The sequence below is a fragment of the Megascapheus bottae genome, chromosome 7 (genome assembly GCF_031878675.1).
Source record: "Megascapheus bottae isolate mThoBot1 chromosome 7, mThoBot2.hap1, whole genome shotgun sequence".
Lineage (NCBI taxonomy): Eukaryota > Metazoa > Chordata > Mammalia > Rodentia > Geomyidae > Megascapheus > Megascapheus bottae.
The window spans coordinates 58,249,563-58,268,570 of record NC_143515.1 but is presented as its reverse complement, the minus strand read 5'-3'; the positions used below and the strand labels follow the sequence as shown (position 1 = coordinate 58,268,570).

General features: G+C 43.9%; 1 protein-coding gene across 1 annotated transcript in view; it reads left to right on the top strand.

Annotated features, from left to right (window-relative positions):
- Galm (galactose mutarotase) overlaps positions 1-14,314 on the top strand; it is a 42,463-nt gene extending 28,149 nt beyond the window's left edge. The window contains exons 5-7 of the mRNA XM_090337120.1: positions 10,781-10,922; positions 12,575-12,749; positions 14,149-14,314. Of these exons, the coding sequence (XP_090193246.1) occupies positions 10,781-10,922; positions 12,575-12,749; positions 14,149-14,226 (395 nt within the window). The 3' untranslated portion in view covers positions 14,227-14,314. The remainder of the gene's footprint in view (positions 1-10,780; positions 10,923-12,574; positions 12,750-14,148) is intronic.
- The last annotated feature ends 4,694 nt before the right edge of the window (positions 14,315-19,008 follow it).

Below are 19,008 nucleotides of genomic sequence, written 5' to 3'. Positions count from 1 at the left end.
CATAGCACAGATTCTGTTTTCAACCAGGTAAGGCTCTAAGTTCAGGAAATACTTGAGCAACACTGGAGATTAGTCATGACCCTGAATCTTATGGAACGGTGGCCCTGACTAAGAGCTACTTGTTCTGTGACAGTCTGTCCTAGACAGTACTCAAGGAGGTCAGTGCCAAACCTCCAAGGACCTGTCCTGGTAGTGAGGTTCCCTCAGGACACCTGACTAAATCCCTGTCTACAAAATGGCCCCAGGAACAGCTTTAGGAACCTCCACAATAACTCCCTAAAGTGCTTGTATCCCCGTCCCTGCTAAGAAACACATCATTGATACAAGCTTGGCAAACGTGACCATTATGGTAGAAATCTGGCAGGATAAAAGCTCAAAAATTAGCACTTGGCCAGGCTATGTGTAATTCCTGTGAAAATTGCAGGCTCACATCAAATGAATTTGTCAGGAGAGTTTGTTGCTAAAGCTCTGACCACCACTCTTAAACAGTTCATTGAACACCCACATTTCCTCCCTCCAGGGCTGAACAAAGGCTGGCTCTAGAAGTCATTTCATTCTGAAGGGACTGAGTGGTAAGGGGGAGGGGAGGGGCACTGGGAGGTTGAACAGTGGGTTAGAGACTGATTCAAGTGAGTTCACAGAACAGATGAGTTAGGTTCTGGTAGTAGTCATAGAGCACCTACTGACTGCTGCTTGTTTCTTGAGGCCTAGACAGACAATGAAGCACTGTGTCAGCCCTAGAGAAGCTCCCAGGGAGTAGAAGTACTACATATGTTTGGAGCTGGGTTAGGCATCCTGTCCACTGTGCTAAGAGAGCATAGAGGCAAGGCAGGAAGGCTTTCCTGAACTCACCTTGAGGCTTCTTGGCATCTATGAAGCGATCTAGCAACAAGGAAAAGGAGTATACCAAAGCACAGAATGCACAGTGGGGCTGTTAGCCAACAAGGGAGCCAGGCATCCAGGTAGAGATGTCCAATAAGCAGCTGGCAGATGATGGTGCTGTCAGGAGAGAAAAGAGAGCTGGAGATATAAGTTAGCCACATGGATTTTGCAGATTTCCAAGAAGGAAATGTAGATTGAGGAAGGTAATGAGAGGACCAAAGACCTCTAAACCATCCCCAATACTCAAGTTCCAAGAGGGCCCACACCAATGGTGCCAAGGGAAATGGCCCAGGGAAATGGAGTTTGAACACAGTCTCACACTTGCTAGGCAGCTGCCTTACCACTGAGCCACAATTCCAGCCCTTTTTTTGCACTTTTTTTCCAGACCTGGGGCTTGAACTCAGGGCTTAAGTACTGTCCTTGGGCTTTCTTTCTTTTTTTTTTTTTTTTTTTTTTTTTTTTTTTTTTTTTGCCAGTCCTGGGCTTGGGCTCAGGGCCTGAGCACTGTCCCTGGATTTTCTCAAGGCTAGGGCTCTACCACTTGAGCCACACAGCACTACTTTAGGCTTTTTCTATGTATGTGATACTGAGGAATTGAACCTGGGTCTTCGTGCTTGCTAGGCAACACTCTACCACTAGGCCAAACTCCCAGCCCAAGGTGGAGTCTCTTTTTGCACCTTGGCTAGGCTGAAACTATATATGACTAGGATGACAGTCAAGTGCCATTATACCGAGCTGTTGATCGGGAATCATGTATATGCTTATGCTGGCCTCAAATCTCAGTCCTCCTATCTTAGGCTCTTAAACAGGTAGTATTACCAGCATGGGCCAATTGTGCCTGGCTAAGACAATTTCTTAAATATGGAATTCTGGGTCTACCTCAGATATTCTGGTTCATTCACTTTTATTTCAAGAACATCCTAACAGCTGCTTATATAAGGTAATAAAAAGTAGTATCAAAAACACTTTCAAAGCTGGGGGCAGTGGCTCAAACCTAAAATCCTGAGATCTGAGGATGGAAGTTCAAAGCCAGCCCTGGCACTATAGTCTGTGAGACTCTTATCTCCAATTAACCACCAGAAAATCAGAAGTGGCACTGTGGCTCAAGGGGTTGGGCAATATCTTTGGGCTGAAGAGCTTAGGGACAATGTCCAGGCCCACAGTTCAAGTCCCACAACCTCTCCCCCTTCTCCTAAAAAAACCCACTTTCAACAAGCTGTGAAAGGAAGGAGAGAGGGGCCTCTATCAATCAGCTGGGCGTCGGGTGGCGCAGTGGCTCATGCCCGTCATCCTAGCTACTCAGGAGGCTGAGATCTGAGGATCAAGGTTCAAAGCCAACCCAGGCACAAAAGGACCTAAGACTCTTATTTCCAATTAACTTCCAGAAAACTGGGAAGTGGGGCTTGGCTCTAGGGTAGAGCGGTAGCCTTATGCTAAAGAGTTCAGGGACAGCACCCAGGCCTGGTTCAAACCCCATGACCCACAAAAATAAATAATCTTGAGAAGACCCTAAGAGTCCAGCTAAAGTCTAAGATCATGAATATGCAATAGCTTCAATTCATGTTTCTGTAGGCTTTCTCCAGTTTCTGTGAACTGCATGGAGTCAGGAACAGGGGAAGCCAGTTGTGGGGTGGTCCACAGTTGGGTTTTGTCAAATGGCAGGGGCAGAAGATCAAGGTGTGGACATCAGTGAGTGTCTCTAGACAAGTGGCTCTGGTCATACACAATGGACCCTTGACAAGTAGCAGTGTGAGGGACGGGAAGGACAGGTGCAGTGGAATATGGTATGTCAGGATGCTGGCAGAGAAGAGCAGAGCTGGTAGATACCTGCGTGGGTTGACAGAGCCAGAAAGCCTGAATGCCATAGACAGGCCATGAGCCTCGACAAGATGAACTTTTAATTGAGCAGCAGATCTCTACTTACCATCCTGACGGGGATCTAAAAATGGAAAAGTACCATCATGCAAATGCCTGTTCAGGTTCATCTGTGAAGTGTGAAATTGCCTTTCTGCCTGGAAATGGTCTGTGGTTCAGTTTAGCATTTTAGGCTTTTGATATCACATCATATCTAGAAGCAATCCCCTCCCCCGGTGCAAGAAAGTAGAATCAGAAAAAGCTCAATGGAAAGGGAGAGGGAAGGGAAAAAAAAAAAACAAAACAGCAGTAGAATAAAGCCACACAAACCCAAAGCAGCAGAGGAAGAAGTGTGTGTGTGTCTGGGGGAGGGGGAGAAACAGACAAGCTTTGAGGTTGCTCGATCTGTGAGAATGTGTAGAAATGTTACCTCTGCAAAAAAAGAAAAAAAAATTTCAAGGTACTTTACTTGCCAACTACTGGAATGAAGAAAAAAATTCCCACCCAGAGTGTTACTTTTAATTATCATTCTCTTTATGCTGTTTCCTAAAATAATAACTGACACTCTAGAAATGATTTACCAAGATGGCTTAATTAGGTGTCAGGTGAATACCTGTGCCCAGGAGCCTGTTACCACCAGCTTCCTTATGCAAATCTGAATGACTGTTCTGAACCTGACTAGATAAAAAAGACAGACATAATTGGAGCAGCTGAGCTGGAAGCACAGCTGGGCTGTTCCCATGGAGACTAGACTCCGGTGCCAGGCATTAGCACTTCCTGTTACTGCAGCCTTCCTCCCCACTCAGTTTTCAGAGAGAAGTGAAGAAGCCCATTCGAGCGTCAGATGCTCTCCATATCAATGCTTTCCAGCTTCAATTCATGCACCGATCGTTTGGGGAACTTGTTAAAAGGCTGATTCTGTCTCAGTGGTCTCCATTAGAGCCCCTTGGGTCCATGTTTCTAACAAGCCCCCAGGTGGTCAAGATACCTGTTGTCCTCCAACTAGTTATTTGCCAGGCCTTTAAAAGCTCTACTTCCAGGAAGAGCTGTTGCTTTTCTCATTTTGGCACGTATTTCTCCCATTTTGCTCCCCTCTCCAATTCCCCAATGTCTTCATGCTGCTCCTTAGTTCCCCCCTCCCCATTCCAACATGTCACATTCCTGGCTCTGGTTCTCTCATCAGATCTAGTCTCTGGGCCAGGAGAGAGGATTCACTTCTGTAATTTCAGATACTCAGGAGGCATAGCCTGTGGCAAATCCCACCAAAAAGCACAATATCCTAAAACATCATCAAAGCAAAAAATAAGGGCTGAGGGCATGGCTTGAAGCGGTGGAGCAGCTACTAAGCAAATTCAAGGCCCTGAGTTCAAACCCCAGTACAAAAAAAAAAAAATCCGCTTTGCAGGTCATTCTATAGCAAGGTGCTATCAAAGCAATGATCTCCCTAGATGAGCTAAAATGAATTTTGCAAGCATGCCTGTAACTCTAGCACTGAGAAGGCCGAGGTAGGAGCATCACAAATTCAAGTCCAGCCTGGACTACCTGGGAAATTCCAAACAGGGTTGAGCAGCATAGCAAGGCCTAGTTTCAACTTTTTCCAGGCGCTACTTTTGGGCCCACAAGGAAGTTTGCCTACCTGCAGTGCCTGGCTCATAGGTCAGTGAGAAATACCAGGCAGTGACAGCTACCCTGGAGGAAAAGAGGAAAGAGACAGCCAAGATTCACTACCGAAAGAAGCAGCAGCTGAGGAGGCTGCACAAGCAGCAGAGAACTTAGAGAAGAAATTCAACAAGTTTACAGGTGTCCCCAAGATCATGGACTCAGAAACAGTAAAGACTGTTTATGCCTCAAATAAATAAAGAAGCTACACACTGATGATCCACACCTGTAATCCTAGCTACTCAGGAAGATGAAATCTGAAGGGTAAAAGCTCAAAGCCAGTCAGTTAGAAAAGTTCAAGAGACTCCTCCAATTAATCAGCAAAAAGCCAGGCTAAAGGTATGACTCAAGTGTAAATCACCAGCCAAGAGCAAGCAAACTGAAACGAAGTGAGGCCCTAAGCGCAAGCCCTGGTACTTGGGGGGAGACCAGAATTTCAAGAGTAAAAGTATCTAGGCACCAAAGGCTCAAACCTGTCCTCCTACCTATTTAGGAGGCTGAGATCTGAAGATTGTGGTTCAAGACCAGCCCTGGCTGGAAAGTCTATGGGACTTTTTATCTCCCTCCTATTAGCCACAAAAATCCAGAAATGGAGCTGTGATAGGGTGCTGGGCTTGAGCAAAAGAGTTCAGGAACCACATCCAGGATGCAAGTTCAAGCATGTGTGCATACACACACACACACACACACACACACGGTGAAAACAAACTTTTTTTTAAAGATCAGAAAAATAAAAATATCACAGACTGAGTCTAAGAAAAACAACCTGCTTCATTATTGTTGTCACATGGACCAATAGACCTACAATCCTGTGATAATATGGTTGGACAGACAGTGCCACCCATCTGGCCCATATCTGAACCTCAGACTTGTGCACCCCACACACAGATGCCTTTAGAACAGGAGCTCGTTGTCTGTCTTGAGTAAGCATATCAGAAAGTTTTCAAATGCTGAGCTGAAATCTTATCTATCTAAAGATGATCTTCATTGGCCTTGTTGTAGGATCTCGTTCCTGGCACCTTTTTCATTTCTGCCTCACTTTTGCTCAGCTCTGCTCATAGAGCTATTTTGACATCTCTCTTCTATTCTTAGCATGAAGCACAAACTCATCTACGCAGATTAACCAGAGTTAGAACTGCATGTTCATTTTCCAAGTTCTTAGAAAAATCAGGAGTACTCGGGGGTGGAAGGGGCTGGCACCGACTCAGGCACTCTGTGGTGAAGTGGAAAGGGCCTTTGTGCAGGCATGGAGGCTTCAGCACTCGTCCCTTGCAGCAAATCCCAGTCTCTGCCTGCATCTTCACCTCTTTATCAGCCAAGTCAAGAGTCTGGATGAGGTAATTCCCCAAGAACTTTCTAGATGATGCCACCAAATTCATATTTGCCTGTGTTTTATACCTCTACTTCATGCCCAGAGGACACAAAAATAAATAAAGTATAATGCCTATATCTAGGGACTCATATTTCTTATAAAGAGCTTACAATAGTTTTATAATTATGCACAGTGTGATGAAGGATTTAGGAGCACCTGTTCTAAACATGGATTCATACTCTTAAATGATCATTTGGACTTTGCTAGAGTATGGTGAGGACAAGGGATACAGTAAGGACATTCTAACTAAGAGAAAGCCTAAACAGGTGGTAAATCCAAGGGACAAGTTCTCACTTTCCAGTATATCTGGTCATTAAGCACATGAGACAATAGAACTAAAAGAGGTCAATTGGAAGCTCACCTCTTTAATTTTTTTTTTTTTTGCCATTCCTGGGGCTTGGACTTAGGGCCTGGGCACTATCCTTCAGCTTTCCTCAAAGCTAGTGCTCTACCGGGGCCGGGAGTTTGGCCTAGTGATTAAAGTGCTTGCCTAGCATGCATGAAGACCCGGGTTCGATTCCTCGGTACCACATATAGAAAAAAAGCCAGAAGTGGTGCTGAGGCTCAAGTGGTAGAGCTCTAACCTTGAGAAAGTCCAAGGACAGTGCTCAGGCCCTGGGCTCAAGCCCAGGACTGGCAAAAAAAAAAAAAAAAAGCTAGCCACAGCACCAGTTCTGTCTTTTTCTGTGTATGTGGTACCAAGGAATCGAACCCAGGGCTTCATTCATGCAAGGCAAGCACTATACCGCTAGGCTATGCTCTTGGCCCCCATCTCTTTTCTCATTTAGCAAAGCTCATCTCATTTCTCATTCAGCAAAAAAAATTATTTTATTTATTTATTTTGTGGGTCATGGGACTTGAACTCAGGGCCTGGGCAATTTCTCTGAGATCTTCAGTTCAAGGCTACCACCCTACCCTTTGAGCCACAGTCCCACTTCCCCTTTTCTAGTGATTAATTGAAGAGTCTCACAGTCTAATTCCCCGGACTGGCTTTGAACTGCGATCCTCAGATCTCAGCCTCTGGAGTAGCTAGGATTACAGACATGAGCCACCACACCCAGCTTAAAAATCTCATTCTATAATTACTTTTTCCTTTCCTTTTCTTCTTTTGTTTTGTGCTAGTATGAAGCTTATTCAACTCTGGGCCTAGGCAGCTCCAAAACCAGAACTCATTGCCAGTTTTTGGAGTCCTACCAGTCTCTCACCTATTTTGTGAAATATATATATATATATATATATATATATATATATATATACATATATATTTTTTTTTTCCTGGACATCTGGACCATTTGTTTGTCTGTTGTGGGGATTGAACTCAGGGCCTGAGCATCATCCTGAGCTCTTTCACTCAAGACCAGCACTGTACCACCTTGAGCCACAGCTCCACTTCCAATTTTCTGGTGATTAATTGGAGGTAAGAGTCTTATAGACTTTCATGTCTGGATTGGCTTTAATCCTCACATCTCAGCCTCCTGAGTAGCTAGGGTCACAAGCCACTGGCACCCAGCTGGCCTTTGATACATGTAGGCCCTTTTTCTGAAGGTGTTTAGGCGTATCCCCTATCAAATGCTCCTTGTAAATGTGTCAGGCAGCACATAATATTAGGTTCATGTTATGGGGGAAGCTGTAGAAATATTTGTGTATCACTCAGTGCAAGTAAAATAAATGGACAACATATCCTGTGTCCTTCCTTCATGAAATCCTGAGGCTTTCTTTGTTGCTCATAATCTCCTACTTATAGTCATACTTTAATGGACATGTTACTAAGCAAGGCATGTTATCCCAAGTTTAAAGTTTGACTTCAAAGTGTGGCTTTAAGGAACAATGAAATAGTATTAGTATTTTATAGTATCAAGGAAGAGAGCAGACCAATCAACACTAAAAGTATGGGTTAGTGAAATTAAAAGCTCCCTGAGCTCATCAGAATCACTGCTCTTTGTGCTGTGTGGGTGTTGTGGTATATGCCTGTAATCCTGAAACTTAGAAGGCTGAAGCAGGAAGATCTAGAGTTTGAGGTTAGCATAGATAATGAGACATTGTCAGAGAGAGAGGAAAAGGCAGATTAAAAAGAGGAAGTGAGCCAGGAGTTTGGCCTAGTGGTAGAATGCTTGCCTAGTATGCACGAAGACCCAGCCAGGTTTAATTCCTCGGTACCACATACATTAAAAAAGCCGGAAGTGGTGCTGAGGCTCAAGTGGTAGAGCTGTAGCCTTGAGAAAGTCCAAGGACAGTGCTCAGGCCCTGAGCTCAAGCCCAGGAATGGCCAACAATAATAAAATAAAATAAAAAGAGGAAGGGTAGGGCCGGGAGTTTGGCCTAGTCGTAAGGTGTTTACCCGGCATGCACAAAGACCTGGGTTCAATTCCTGGATACTACATATATAGAAAAAGCTGGAAGTGATGCTGTGGTTCAAGTGGTAGAGCTCTGGCCTTGAGAAAACCCAAGGACAGTGCTCAGGCCCTGAGTTCAAGCCCCAGGACTGGCAAAAAAAAAAAAAGGAAGAGTAGAGAAATGAGAACAAGAGTAAGAAATGTGCAAGCATTTTGTGAAAAGCATTTTGTTCAAGAGAATCATTGTCGTCTTTTAAATATAATTTCACTGTTACTATTCAGGACTTGTACGGAGGAGTACAATTCCGTAAGTCAGGTAATGAGAACAGTTACCCTTGGATGATGTCATTCCTTCACTTTTCCGCTTTCCCATCCCTGCTCATAGTTGCATGGTTTAACGTAATGTAGAGGGCATTGTTCACCCTTCCTCCTCATTGTTTTGGAACAAGTGAATCTGTGAGATGAGTTAGTCACACAAACATTACAGAATGAGATAAAAAAAAATATGGTCTTTCGGCTTTAAATTGAATTATTCCAGCATGTACAAAACAGCCTTGAATGGGTTCACATTCTTGCTCCTGGCCCTCAGGAGACAAAGGCTGCTATTCAGATAAAAGATGACAGGGAACCGGATGTGACAGGCCAGTAATTTAGCACATTCTCTGCACATTTAAATAATGTAGGCCTCTATAGCCATTAAGCAAAATTAGTTTCATGATGTCAACCCAAAAGCCTCATGGGCTTTTTGTGTCATTAAAAAAACTGCCATCCTTATATATATTGAGAGAGAGAGAGAGAGAGATCTAAAATGTTTAAGGCTGAAGGGTATGGCTTAAATGGTAGAGTGCCATGTTAGTGAGCATGAAATTTAAATCCCAGTACTGCCAGGAAAAAAATAAAAATAAAAGTAGGGAAAAGCAAAGGATTGTCTTTAAAAACTATATAGCAATATGCTGGGCACCAGTTCTCATGCCTATAATCCCAGCTACTCTGGAGGCTGAGATGTGAGGATAGTATTTGAAACCAGCCCAGGTAGGAAAGTCCCCATGTGACTCTTATCTCCAGTTAACCACTCAAAAAGCGCAAGTGATGTATGGCTCAAAGCGGTAGAGCACCGTCCTTGTGCACAAAGCTCAGAGACAGTGCCCAAGACCTGAGTTCAAGCCCCACAACCAGTAATATATAGTTATATCTTAATGGAAGTATTAATAAGCAAGCTTGCCTGGTCTTGGGCAATCACATCATGCTCTCACAGTGTAAAGTCTAACTTCAAAGTGTAGCTTTAAGGAACAATGAAATACTAATATTTGTGATGTTAGGAAAGAGAAAATAACAATTGACACTGAAAATATGGATTAGTGAAAATAAAATCTCCCTATATACACAGCAAAATGTTGAACTAGCCATTTCCTCTGAATTTATTGGGGCTTAGAGGACTGGTTCAACTTAGATATTTGTCAAGTTACTTTTGTGTCTCTAGCACCATCTACTGGAAAGCAAAGTACTTTGTAGGAACACTTTCATTTAGAGGAAGAAGAGAAGGGGGAAAAAGGCTCAGAACAGATTCTATCAAAAATGATTACATTTATCATATTGAAGTGACTCATAGAATAAACAGGAAACCACTAAAAGTACAGCCTTTCTATGTTATTGTAGGAAAACATAGTCCTCATAGCAAGATTTTTTAAAGTCAACACCTAGAAATTATAAATACAAAGCACATTATAAACTATGATATATTCTAAGAAACTTAGATTATGTGGGCTTTTTAATTGCATCTGAATGCTACATTAGACCATCTTTCAGACTGAATCCCCAACAAAACCAGTAGAATGAGGTAGTCTTTTTTTTTTTTTCCTTCTTGAGGTTTTTGGGGATCAAACCCAAGATCTCATGCATGTTAGCCAGGAGTTCTACCACTGAGCTACATCCTCAACCTCTGATGTGTGTGTGTGTATGTGTGTGTAAATGTGTAAATACTGGGGCTTGAACTCAGGGCCTCATGTTCTACCTTTATCACTTGAGCCACTTTCATTTTCCTGATTAATTGGAGATATGAGTCTTAGAGATTTGTTTGGCCTGGTTGGCTTTGAACCTCAGTCCTCACATCTCAGCTTCTCTATTAGCTAGGATTATAGGTGGAAGCCACAGCATCCAGCTATAATTGGAGGGATGTAAATTAAAAAAAAATAAAACAGTTGTCTGAGGATCATGGTTCAAAGCTAGCCCAGGGAGTAACGTCCAAAAAGCCAAAAGTGGGGCTATGACTCAAGTGACAGAGCATTAGCTTTAAGCAAAAGAAGCCCAGGAATGGAACGTGCCCAGCCCCTTAGTTCAAGCCCCAAAACAGGTACAAAATATAAAATAAGGCAGAGGCTGTAGCTAAGTGGTTGACGACTTGTCTCACGTGTCTGAGAGCATGGGCTTAGTCATTGGCCTCAAGTGTTTTGACCCCCAGCAATCCCAGAGCCCTGCATGAACTCAAGGACCCTGGTCTTCCCATGGCAGGAAGCCGCATCTCTGAACAGTAGCTCTGCCCCTTAGTGTCCACCTTTGCCCATAGCATTTGGGACAGAACCAAAGGCTTTAAATAGCTACATTAGTTGTGCTTTTACTCATTTAGTTACTTTAATGAGAAGGTGTAAGTTCTTATTGACTTATTGCAAATTCTTCCCACCAGGAAATGTAGCTCCAGTGCAAGGAACTGCATTCGACCTGAGGAAACCAGTGGAGCTTGGAAAACACCTGCAGAAATTCAGCATCAATGGCTTTGACCACAATTTTTGTCTCAAGGATTCTAAGGAAAAGCATTTTTGTGCAAGGTTGGGAGCTTCTCACTTGTCACCTCTTTAGAAGAGACACCTCTTATTTAACAGGTTTCTCCCCTGACCCATAACTAGCATTTTCTTGGAGATGGGGAACCAAGTATCTCATCCCACGTCATGTCTTTTCAATATTCCCAGGCCACAGGGGAGCTCTTTAGGACCTGCCATCACCTGTGGGCCCCTCTGCTCAGGATCTTCTTTGTTCCCAATCGCTTCCTGTCCTTTAAGGCACATGTTCTGTCAGAAGGTCTAGTTCCCTTGACTGGCCCCCTCTGCCTTCCCTGAATTCCCAGAGTCCTTTGTACTTTGAATGTGTAGTTTATAATCTGCCCACTTCTCTGTAAGACCACAGCCTCTATTCTTTTTTCTTCTTTAGTTTTTCTTTTTTTTTTTTTTTTTGCCAGTCCTGGGCTTGAGCTCAGGGCCTGAACACTGTCCTTGGACTTTCTCAATGCTAGAGCTCTACCACTTGAGCCTCAGCACCACTTCCGGCTTTTTCTATGTATGTGATACCGAGGAATCAAACCCGGGTCTTCATGCATGCTAGGCAAGCACTTTAACCACTAGGCCAAACTCCCAGCCCCTTTATTTTTTTATTTTCTTTAAAAATTTTTTTCCATATATTTTTTATTGTAATTAGTAGAAGGATTACATTATATTCACCAGATAGAAGGTGCATTCCTTCACAGATACTGATACCCTTTCTCATGTCTTGGTCCCCATTTCCCTCCCCCATCCCCGCCCCTCATTTTGTTTTCCACCCTTCCCTATCCTATTTCAAATAACCCAATACGCATATATATAATATGTCAGATAACAAGGTGAAATACCGTAACAATATGAGATAACCAGGGGACAGCAAAAGAGATGAGAGATAACATAGTACATTAAGGACAACAATCACTCATATCACAGCCTCCATTCTTTGGTGACTCTTATACCCTAGATTTTCATGCAGTCTCTCTCCACTAAATTCCCAGTTCCCATTTCCTCTTTGTAAGTCCCTGCCTCTACTCTAAGACTCAGTACCTGGCATTAACAAGTTATCGCTACATAATTGAAGAATCAATGGACATTAAAGAAGGCAAAGAAAATGATTCACATTCTAATAATGACAGAATTTCATAACTCTCTGCCTTGGAGCCTCAGCATCAAAGCCCCCTTGTGTTTCTCTAGTTCAAAAACCTGGGTATGTCAGCTTCCCCTCCCCACTGCTTTCACCGGAGATACCCCTCCTGCCTTCTCCCCACTGGTTCAAGTCTTGACCCTCCTTTCCCTGACCCCCCTAGTTAAAAACTGTAGTTTTAACCATTTCATATGTAGATCCCCCTAGTTAAAAACTGTAGTTTTAACCATTTCATATGTAGATCTACCTCCTGATAAGTCGGTAGGACCCATGAGGCCTTAAGATGGGAGCATGGCCCTAGTAAAGTGCAAGACTCTAAGTTCATTCCCAGGAAATACACACACACACACATCACCATCACCATGTTCTTTCTCCCTTTATCTCCTTGTTTTGTGGCTGGGTTGGACTCCTGCTTTCCAGTTGCTTCCCAGCCTTCCTTCCTTCCTCTGCGTTGCTTCCCAGCCTTCCTTCCTTCCTCTGCGTTTCGATCTAGGCCTCACATGTGGTTTGTCTTTCTCTCTAGGGTGCAGCATGCTGGAAGCGGCCGAGTACTTGAAGTGTATACCACCCAGCCTGGAGTCCAGTTTTACACAGGCAACTTCCTAGATGGCACACTGAAGGGCAAGAATGGAGCTATCTATCCCAAACACTCGGGTTTCTGCCTCGAGACCCAGAACTGGCCCGATGCAGTCAATCAGGTAAAGCCATAAAGGCTGGCTTTTCAGACTGGCGTTGAGTCCAAAGCCATGAAAGTCATACTGTGGGATTGAGAAATCGCATGTTGTTCTCAGCAGATCCTGATAAAAACGTAACATCTATATCCATGTAACTAATATGGCATTCATAAGTTTTTTTGTTTTGTTGGCCAGTCCTGGGGCTTGAACTCGGGCTGGGCACTGTCCTTGGGCTTTCTTGAGGATAGAGCTGTACCTCTTGAGCTACCCAGCACCACTTCTGGCTTTCTCTGTGTATGTGATACCGAGGAATTGAACCTAGGCTTCATGCATGCTGGGCGACACTCCTGCCCCTCATTCACAAGTTTTTGTTTTGTTTTGTTTTGCAAGTCCTGGGGCTGGAACTCAGAGCCTGGGCACTGTCCTTGAATCTCTCAGTGCTCAAGGCTAGCACTCTCCTACTTGAGCCAATGGGCCACCTCTGGCCATTAATGTTTATGTGATACTAGGTAAACACCCTACCACCCTCCCCTCCCCGTCACACCCCCACTCCAGTTTTTATAAGGCTTGACTTGTACCTTCACCACCTTTTTATACTATTTCTCCTTATCAATATCTTACTTGTTTTTGGCAATTGTACTTCTAAGATTCTCTATTATCTTTTTTTTGTTTTCTAACAACTGCCTTTCTTAGCTATTAGTCAGTGCTCCGCAAAGTGCCAGCACACCATAAGAAGACTGGGAGTTTTGCTTAGTGGTAGAGTGCTTGCCTAGCTTGCATAAAGCCCCGGGTTCAAATCCTCGGCACCATATATACAGAAAAAGCTGTAAGTGGTGCTGTGGTTCAAGTGGTAGAGCTATAGCCTTGAGAAAGCCCAAGGACAGTGTTCAGGCACTGAGTTCAAGCCCCAGAACTGGCAAAAGAAAAAAAAGGAAAAGAAAAGAAAACAAGATAAAGAAGGTTGGGTACTGACAGGGTGCTGGTGGTACACACTAGTAGTTCTAGCTGTTGAGGAGGCTGAGATCTGAGGGTCCGATTCAAAGACAGGGCAGAAAAGCTGGTGAGACTTATTTCCAATTAACTAGCAAGAAGCAGGAAGTGGAACTGTGGATGAAGAGAGAGAACATCAACCTTAAAGGGAGAAGAAAAACAAAAACACTGAGAGTGGGTGGCCCTGAACTCAAGCCACAGTACTAGGAACAAAAAGGAAAACAAGGAGATAAATCAACACATTGTCTCACATTGTTTCCTCCAGAGTCTTGTTTGGACAATGTGTGCTGGGAAGTATAGATTTTCTATGTTATAGTTCTAGTTTTTCATCTCACTGCAAACCAATAGTACACTGGGCCCACTATGGCCCACAGAGCAGAAGCACACCCTGCCACTGGGGCCAGCGTTTAACTGTTCTTTTTCCCCTTTACAGCCTCACTTCCCTCCAATACTGCTGAGGCCTGGGGAAGAATACAACCATACCACCTGGTTCAAGTTCTCTGTGGCATAAGGAAGAGTAACTGCTTGGCAGCCTGCCTTAATCCAGAAGATCTGGAGGTTCTGCAAGAGATCCTTTGTATTAAATCATACAAATCATAGATTGAACATGATTTTTTTTTTTCAATAACCAGCTCAGGTCACATTTAACAGCCAGGCCATGTTAAAGACTGTGTGGTATATAGAAGTCAAGTGGACTCAACCACTGGTATCTCATCTAAGATCTGACCCTAGCCCCAAAGTGATGCCTGGGCCTCTTGGTAGTATTATAGGTACCTTCGTTCACCTTGCCTTGTTCTTTTCTACTTATGCTTCCTTCTTTGCTGTTCGTGTGTGTGTGTGTGTAGGGCTCGAACTCAAGGCCTAAGTTCTTTTTCTTTTTTTTCTCTCTGAAGACTGATGCTGTATCATTCGTTCGAGCCACACCTCCACTTGCAGTTTTTTTTGTTTTTGGCTTTTTTTTGCTGGTTAATTGAAGATAATAGTGTGGGATTTGTCTGCTTTAGCTGGCTTCAAACCATGATCCTCAGATCTCAGCTGATGATAGGTGAGAGCACCAATGCCCAGCTTCTAATTGTTTTTCTGTGCCTTCTCTTCCTCAAACCACCACCAAAAACTAGGACTTGAGTTCAGATCATACAAATTCAAGTCACCTTCATTTGCTTCTACCTTAGTCTACTGAGTCCTTTCTAGTGTCACTGAAGGACAGAAAGAGTCTGATCCTTGCTGTTAGAACTGGCCTTCTCAGATTCACCTTTGTAAGCAGCATTTGGATCAGCTGAGCTGTCTTTTTAGCTGTAGAGGTGGTGTGATTTAAGTAAAAGATCCAAACACACAGATTTGAGATTTTCTGCCTTTGGATTAAACAGAAGCCCCGGTGCAGGGCTGTTGCTGTATAGGCACTAGCGGATGGGTATCATGTGAAGTAGATAAGGCTAAGGCCTCTTTTCCTGGAAATCAGATCAGTGATGGTTTTGGGGTGATTTGTTAAATGAATGCACTTTGTACTATTATCTACTATAACTGGTTGTAATAAAACTAAATTCAGCATTTTCCAAAGACTCCAGCTCTTTGACTCATCTTTAAACCTTCATGTATCAGGCACAAACTTTGGGAAATGGGCTAAGTATCTGTTCTGTTCTGGGTTTTGTGTGGTTTGGTTCATTTTGTTTTGTTGTACCAATATTGGTGAGTAAACTCAGGGTCAGGGTCCTCTCCCACATCTTTTTCACTAAAGGCTGGCACTATACTATCTGACCCACACCTCCATTTCTGGCTTTATGGTAGTTAACTATAGATGAGTCTCATACTTTTCTGCGTGGTACTGGCTTCAAACCAAGGTGTTCTCAGCTTCTAGAGTAGCTACTATTACAAGAAGTGAATCCCAGGCACCCGGCTGGCTCTTTACTGAAGAGTGAAAAGAAGCCCCATGCTGGGTCCTACTTAGGAGGCTGAGATCTGAGGACTGAAACCAGCCCAGGAAAGAAAGGCTGTGAACCTCTTTATCTCCAATTAACCATCAGAAAACCAAAAGTGGTGCTAGCCTTTGAGTAAAAAAACCTCAGGGACAGGACCTAGTGAGTTTAAGCCCAATCACTGAAAACAAAAAAAGCGGGGTAGGTGGGGAGAGGGAGGGTTGAAAGGCCATCAAACCTTGTATCTCATGAAAATAGAGATTTAGAGATTGTTATTCTGTATGAATATAGCCAACCTATGCTTATGCAAAACACACAATAAATAACACTAAGAAAAAATTCTTTGTGGTTACAAGAAATGTACTGTGAGGGCTGGGGCGTTTGGCCTAGTGGTAGAGTGCTTGCCAATCATGCACAAAGACCCAGGTTTAATTCCTTGGTACCACATACATAGAAAAAGCCAGAAGTAGTGCTGTGGCTCAAGTGGTAGCGCTCTAGCCTTGAGAAAGTCCAAGGGCAGTGCTCAGGCCCTGAACCCAAGCCTCAGGATGAAAGGAAGGAGGGAGAAAACATCACATAATTAAAATAACTGCCTAGCATTGTTATAAAGACTTAAGATGTTACTCCACCACTCCACCACCCAAATAAAGGTCAATACGGGCTACATAATGAAACTTGCTATTAGACCTTCACTAGGTACCAATGGCTCACACCTACTACTCAGGAGGCTTAGATATGAGGCTAAGTTTAAAGCCAGTCAAATCCCTGAGACTCATCTTTAACCAGGAAAATGCTGGAAGGAGAGACATGGCTCAAGCAGATGGACAGCCCTGAAGAGGAAAATAAGCACTGAAGGCCGAGTTCAAGCCCCAGTACTAGGTAGCACACACAGGTGCACGTGTGCATGTGTGCGCGAGGTTATACCTTTAAGGCTGAGTGAACTGTTATGCCATTAGGTAACCGATGGCAGTTCAATCTTGAAAGACTAAAGGAAATGCAGTATCAGATACTGCATAGTGGGAGGCAAAGCCTATTTCAAATTTCCTGTAGTATTTTTCTTTGAGCACAGGGATCTCTACTGATAGTGATATGAAATTAAAATGTAATTAAAAGCAGGGCGCAGTGGTTCACACCTGCAGTCCTAGTTACTCAGAATCAGGTTTCAAATCCAGCCCAGGCACAAAAATTTGATATATATTTTTTTCAGAGGGTGGGGGGGTTAAGGGATGGGTAGTTCTGGGGCTTGAACTCAAGGCCTGGGCACTTGTTCTTGGGCTTTCTCAAGGTTAGTGCTCTACCCTTGAGCCACAGCACCTCTTCCAGCCTTTTCTGTCTGTGGAATGGAGGAATCAAACCTAGGGCTTCATTTATGCTAGGTGAGCATTCTTATCACTAGAGGCCATGCTCCCAAACCCCATGGGTCTTATCCCCAACCAGAGAAAACCAGAAGTGGTACTGTGGCTCAAAGTGGTAGAGCACTACTAGCATTGAGCCCCTTCCCCGCCCAAAAAAAGTCACTTCTGCCTGTTTCATAGAAAAGTTCCATCTAAGCATGGAGTGATTTGATTAGAGGGAATTAGAGTAACCTAGAGGGCACATAGTAATCTCCCTGAATCAATGAATGCTTTCTTATTACTATGACAATAAACTTCATTAACCTGACGAACCATTAGAGTTAGTTTTCAATCCTAGTGGCATGAGGATCACTGGAGATAGAGACGTTTTTTAGACTAATTCCCAATCTCACTCTGTGACTGACTTCACTAGGATGTTAAGTTTCCGGGACAATCCTAGTATGAGGGATAAGAACCACTGCCCTACAGCTTTGCCAGCCGTAACATCATATTCACTGAGTGCACCAAGGTGTTTAGAATTTATCCACAAAATACTTCAAGGAACGAGTCATAATCTTCCAGATCAGAGGGACCAGGAGTGTGGCCTAGCGGTAGAGTGCTTGTCTAGCATGCCCAAAGCCCTAGTTTCGATTCCTCCATTCCAAATACACAGAAAATGCCAGAAGTGGTGCTATGGCTTAAGTGGTAGAGTACCAGCCTTGAGAAAGGACCATGCGTCCAGGCGATGAATTTTAAGACCCAGGATTGGGGGAAAATCTTCCAGATCAGAAGTGTCTTGAGCCGAATGCCAGTGGCTCAGGCCTGTAAGCCTAGCTCAGGTCGAGATCTGAGTTCAAAGCCAGCCTGGGCAGGTAAATCCGTCCAAATCATCTCCAATTAAGCACCAGAAAACTACAAATGATGCCGGGGAACAAATGGTAGAGAGCTAGCCCCACCCCGGAGGGCGGGGGGGAGAGAAAGAAAAGCAAAAGTTCAAGGGCAGTGCCCAGAACTGGCAAAAACAAAACAAAACAAAACAAAACTGCCCCAAACGGCAAAAACTAACTGGAGCCAGGCACAGTGGCTCACGCCTGTAATCCTAGCTACTCAGGACAGCACCCAGGCCCAGAATTCAAGTCCCACGACCCCCCCCCCCCAAAAAAAAGCCAGGGGCTGGGAGTTTGGCCTACTGGTAGAGTGCTTGCCTAGCATGTAAAGAGATGGGTTCAATTCCTTGGTACCACATACATAGAAAAAAGCCAGAAATGGTGCTGAGGCTCAAGTGGTAGAGCTCTAACCTTGAGAAAGTCCAAGGACAGTGGTCAGGCCCTGAGCTCAAGCCCAGAACTGGCAAAAAAAAACAAAAACAAAAAAGCCAGAAGTAGTGCTATGGCTCAATTGGTAGTGCTCTAGTCCTAAGAAAGCCCAAGGACAGTGCTCAGGCTGAGTTCAAGCCCCAGGACTAGCCAAAAAAAAAAGGCAAACTGGGCATCACAGACCTAAAATCCCACTCAGGAGGATGGCATCAGAGGACTGCTGTTTGGAGCCAGCCAGAGGACGAAAGTCCCTGAGACTCATTTCCAGCCTTGAGTGAAAAAGCTGAGACAGTACCCAGGCCTTAAGTTCAAGCCCTCAGAACCACCACAAAATAACAAAGCCAGACAGGTGTGTACTAGTGGCTTATACTTGTAACCTTAGCTACTTGGGAGGCTAAGATTTCAGATTGTGGTTCAAAGCTAGCCCAAGGCAGGAAGTCCATGAGATCTTCAATTAAGCATCCAAAAAAGCCAAAGTGGAGTTTGGCTACACTAGTGGTAGTGCACTAGCAGAGGGAAAAAAGCGCACTCAGGCTGTGAGTTCACACACTTGCAGCCGAGGAAAGATGTGAGGTATAGAAACAGATCACTTTGAGGACACTCTATGAAGCAGTGCAGTATTAAGCTGTTGGACTAGACAACCATAGTCCTTTATTCCCCATAAGGGTAATTGCTTGTTTCCTAAAACCATTTTTTTTTTTTGACAGTCCTGGGCTTGAGCTCAGGGCCT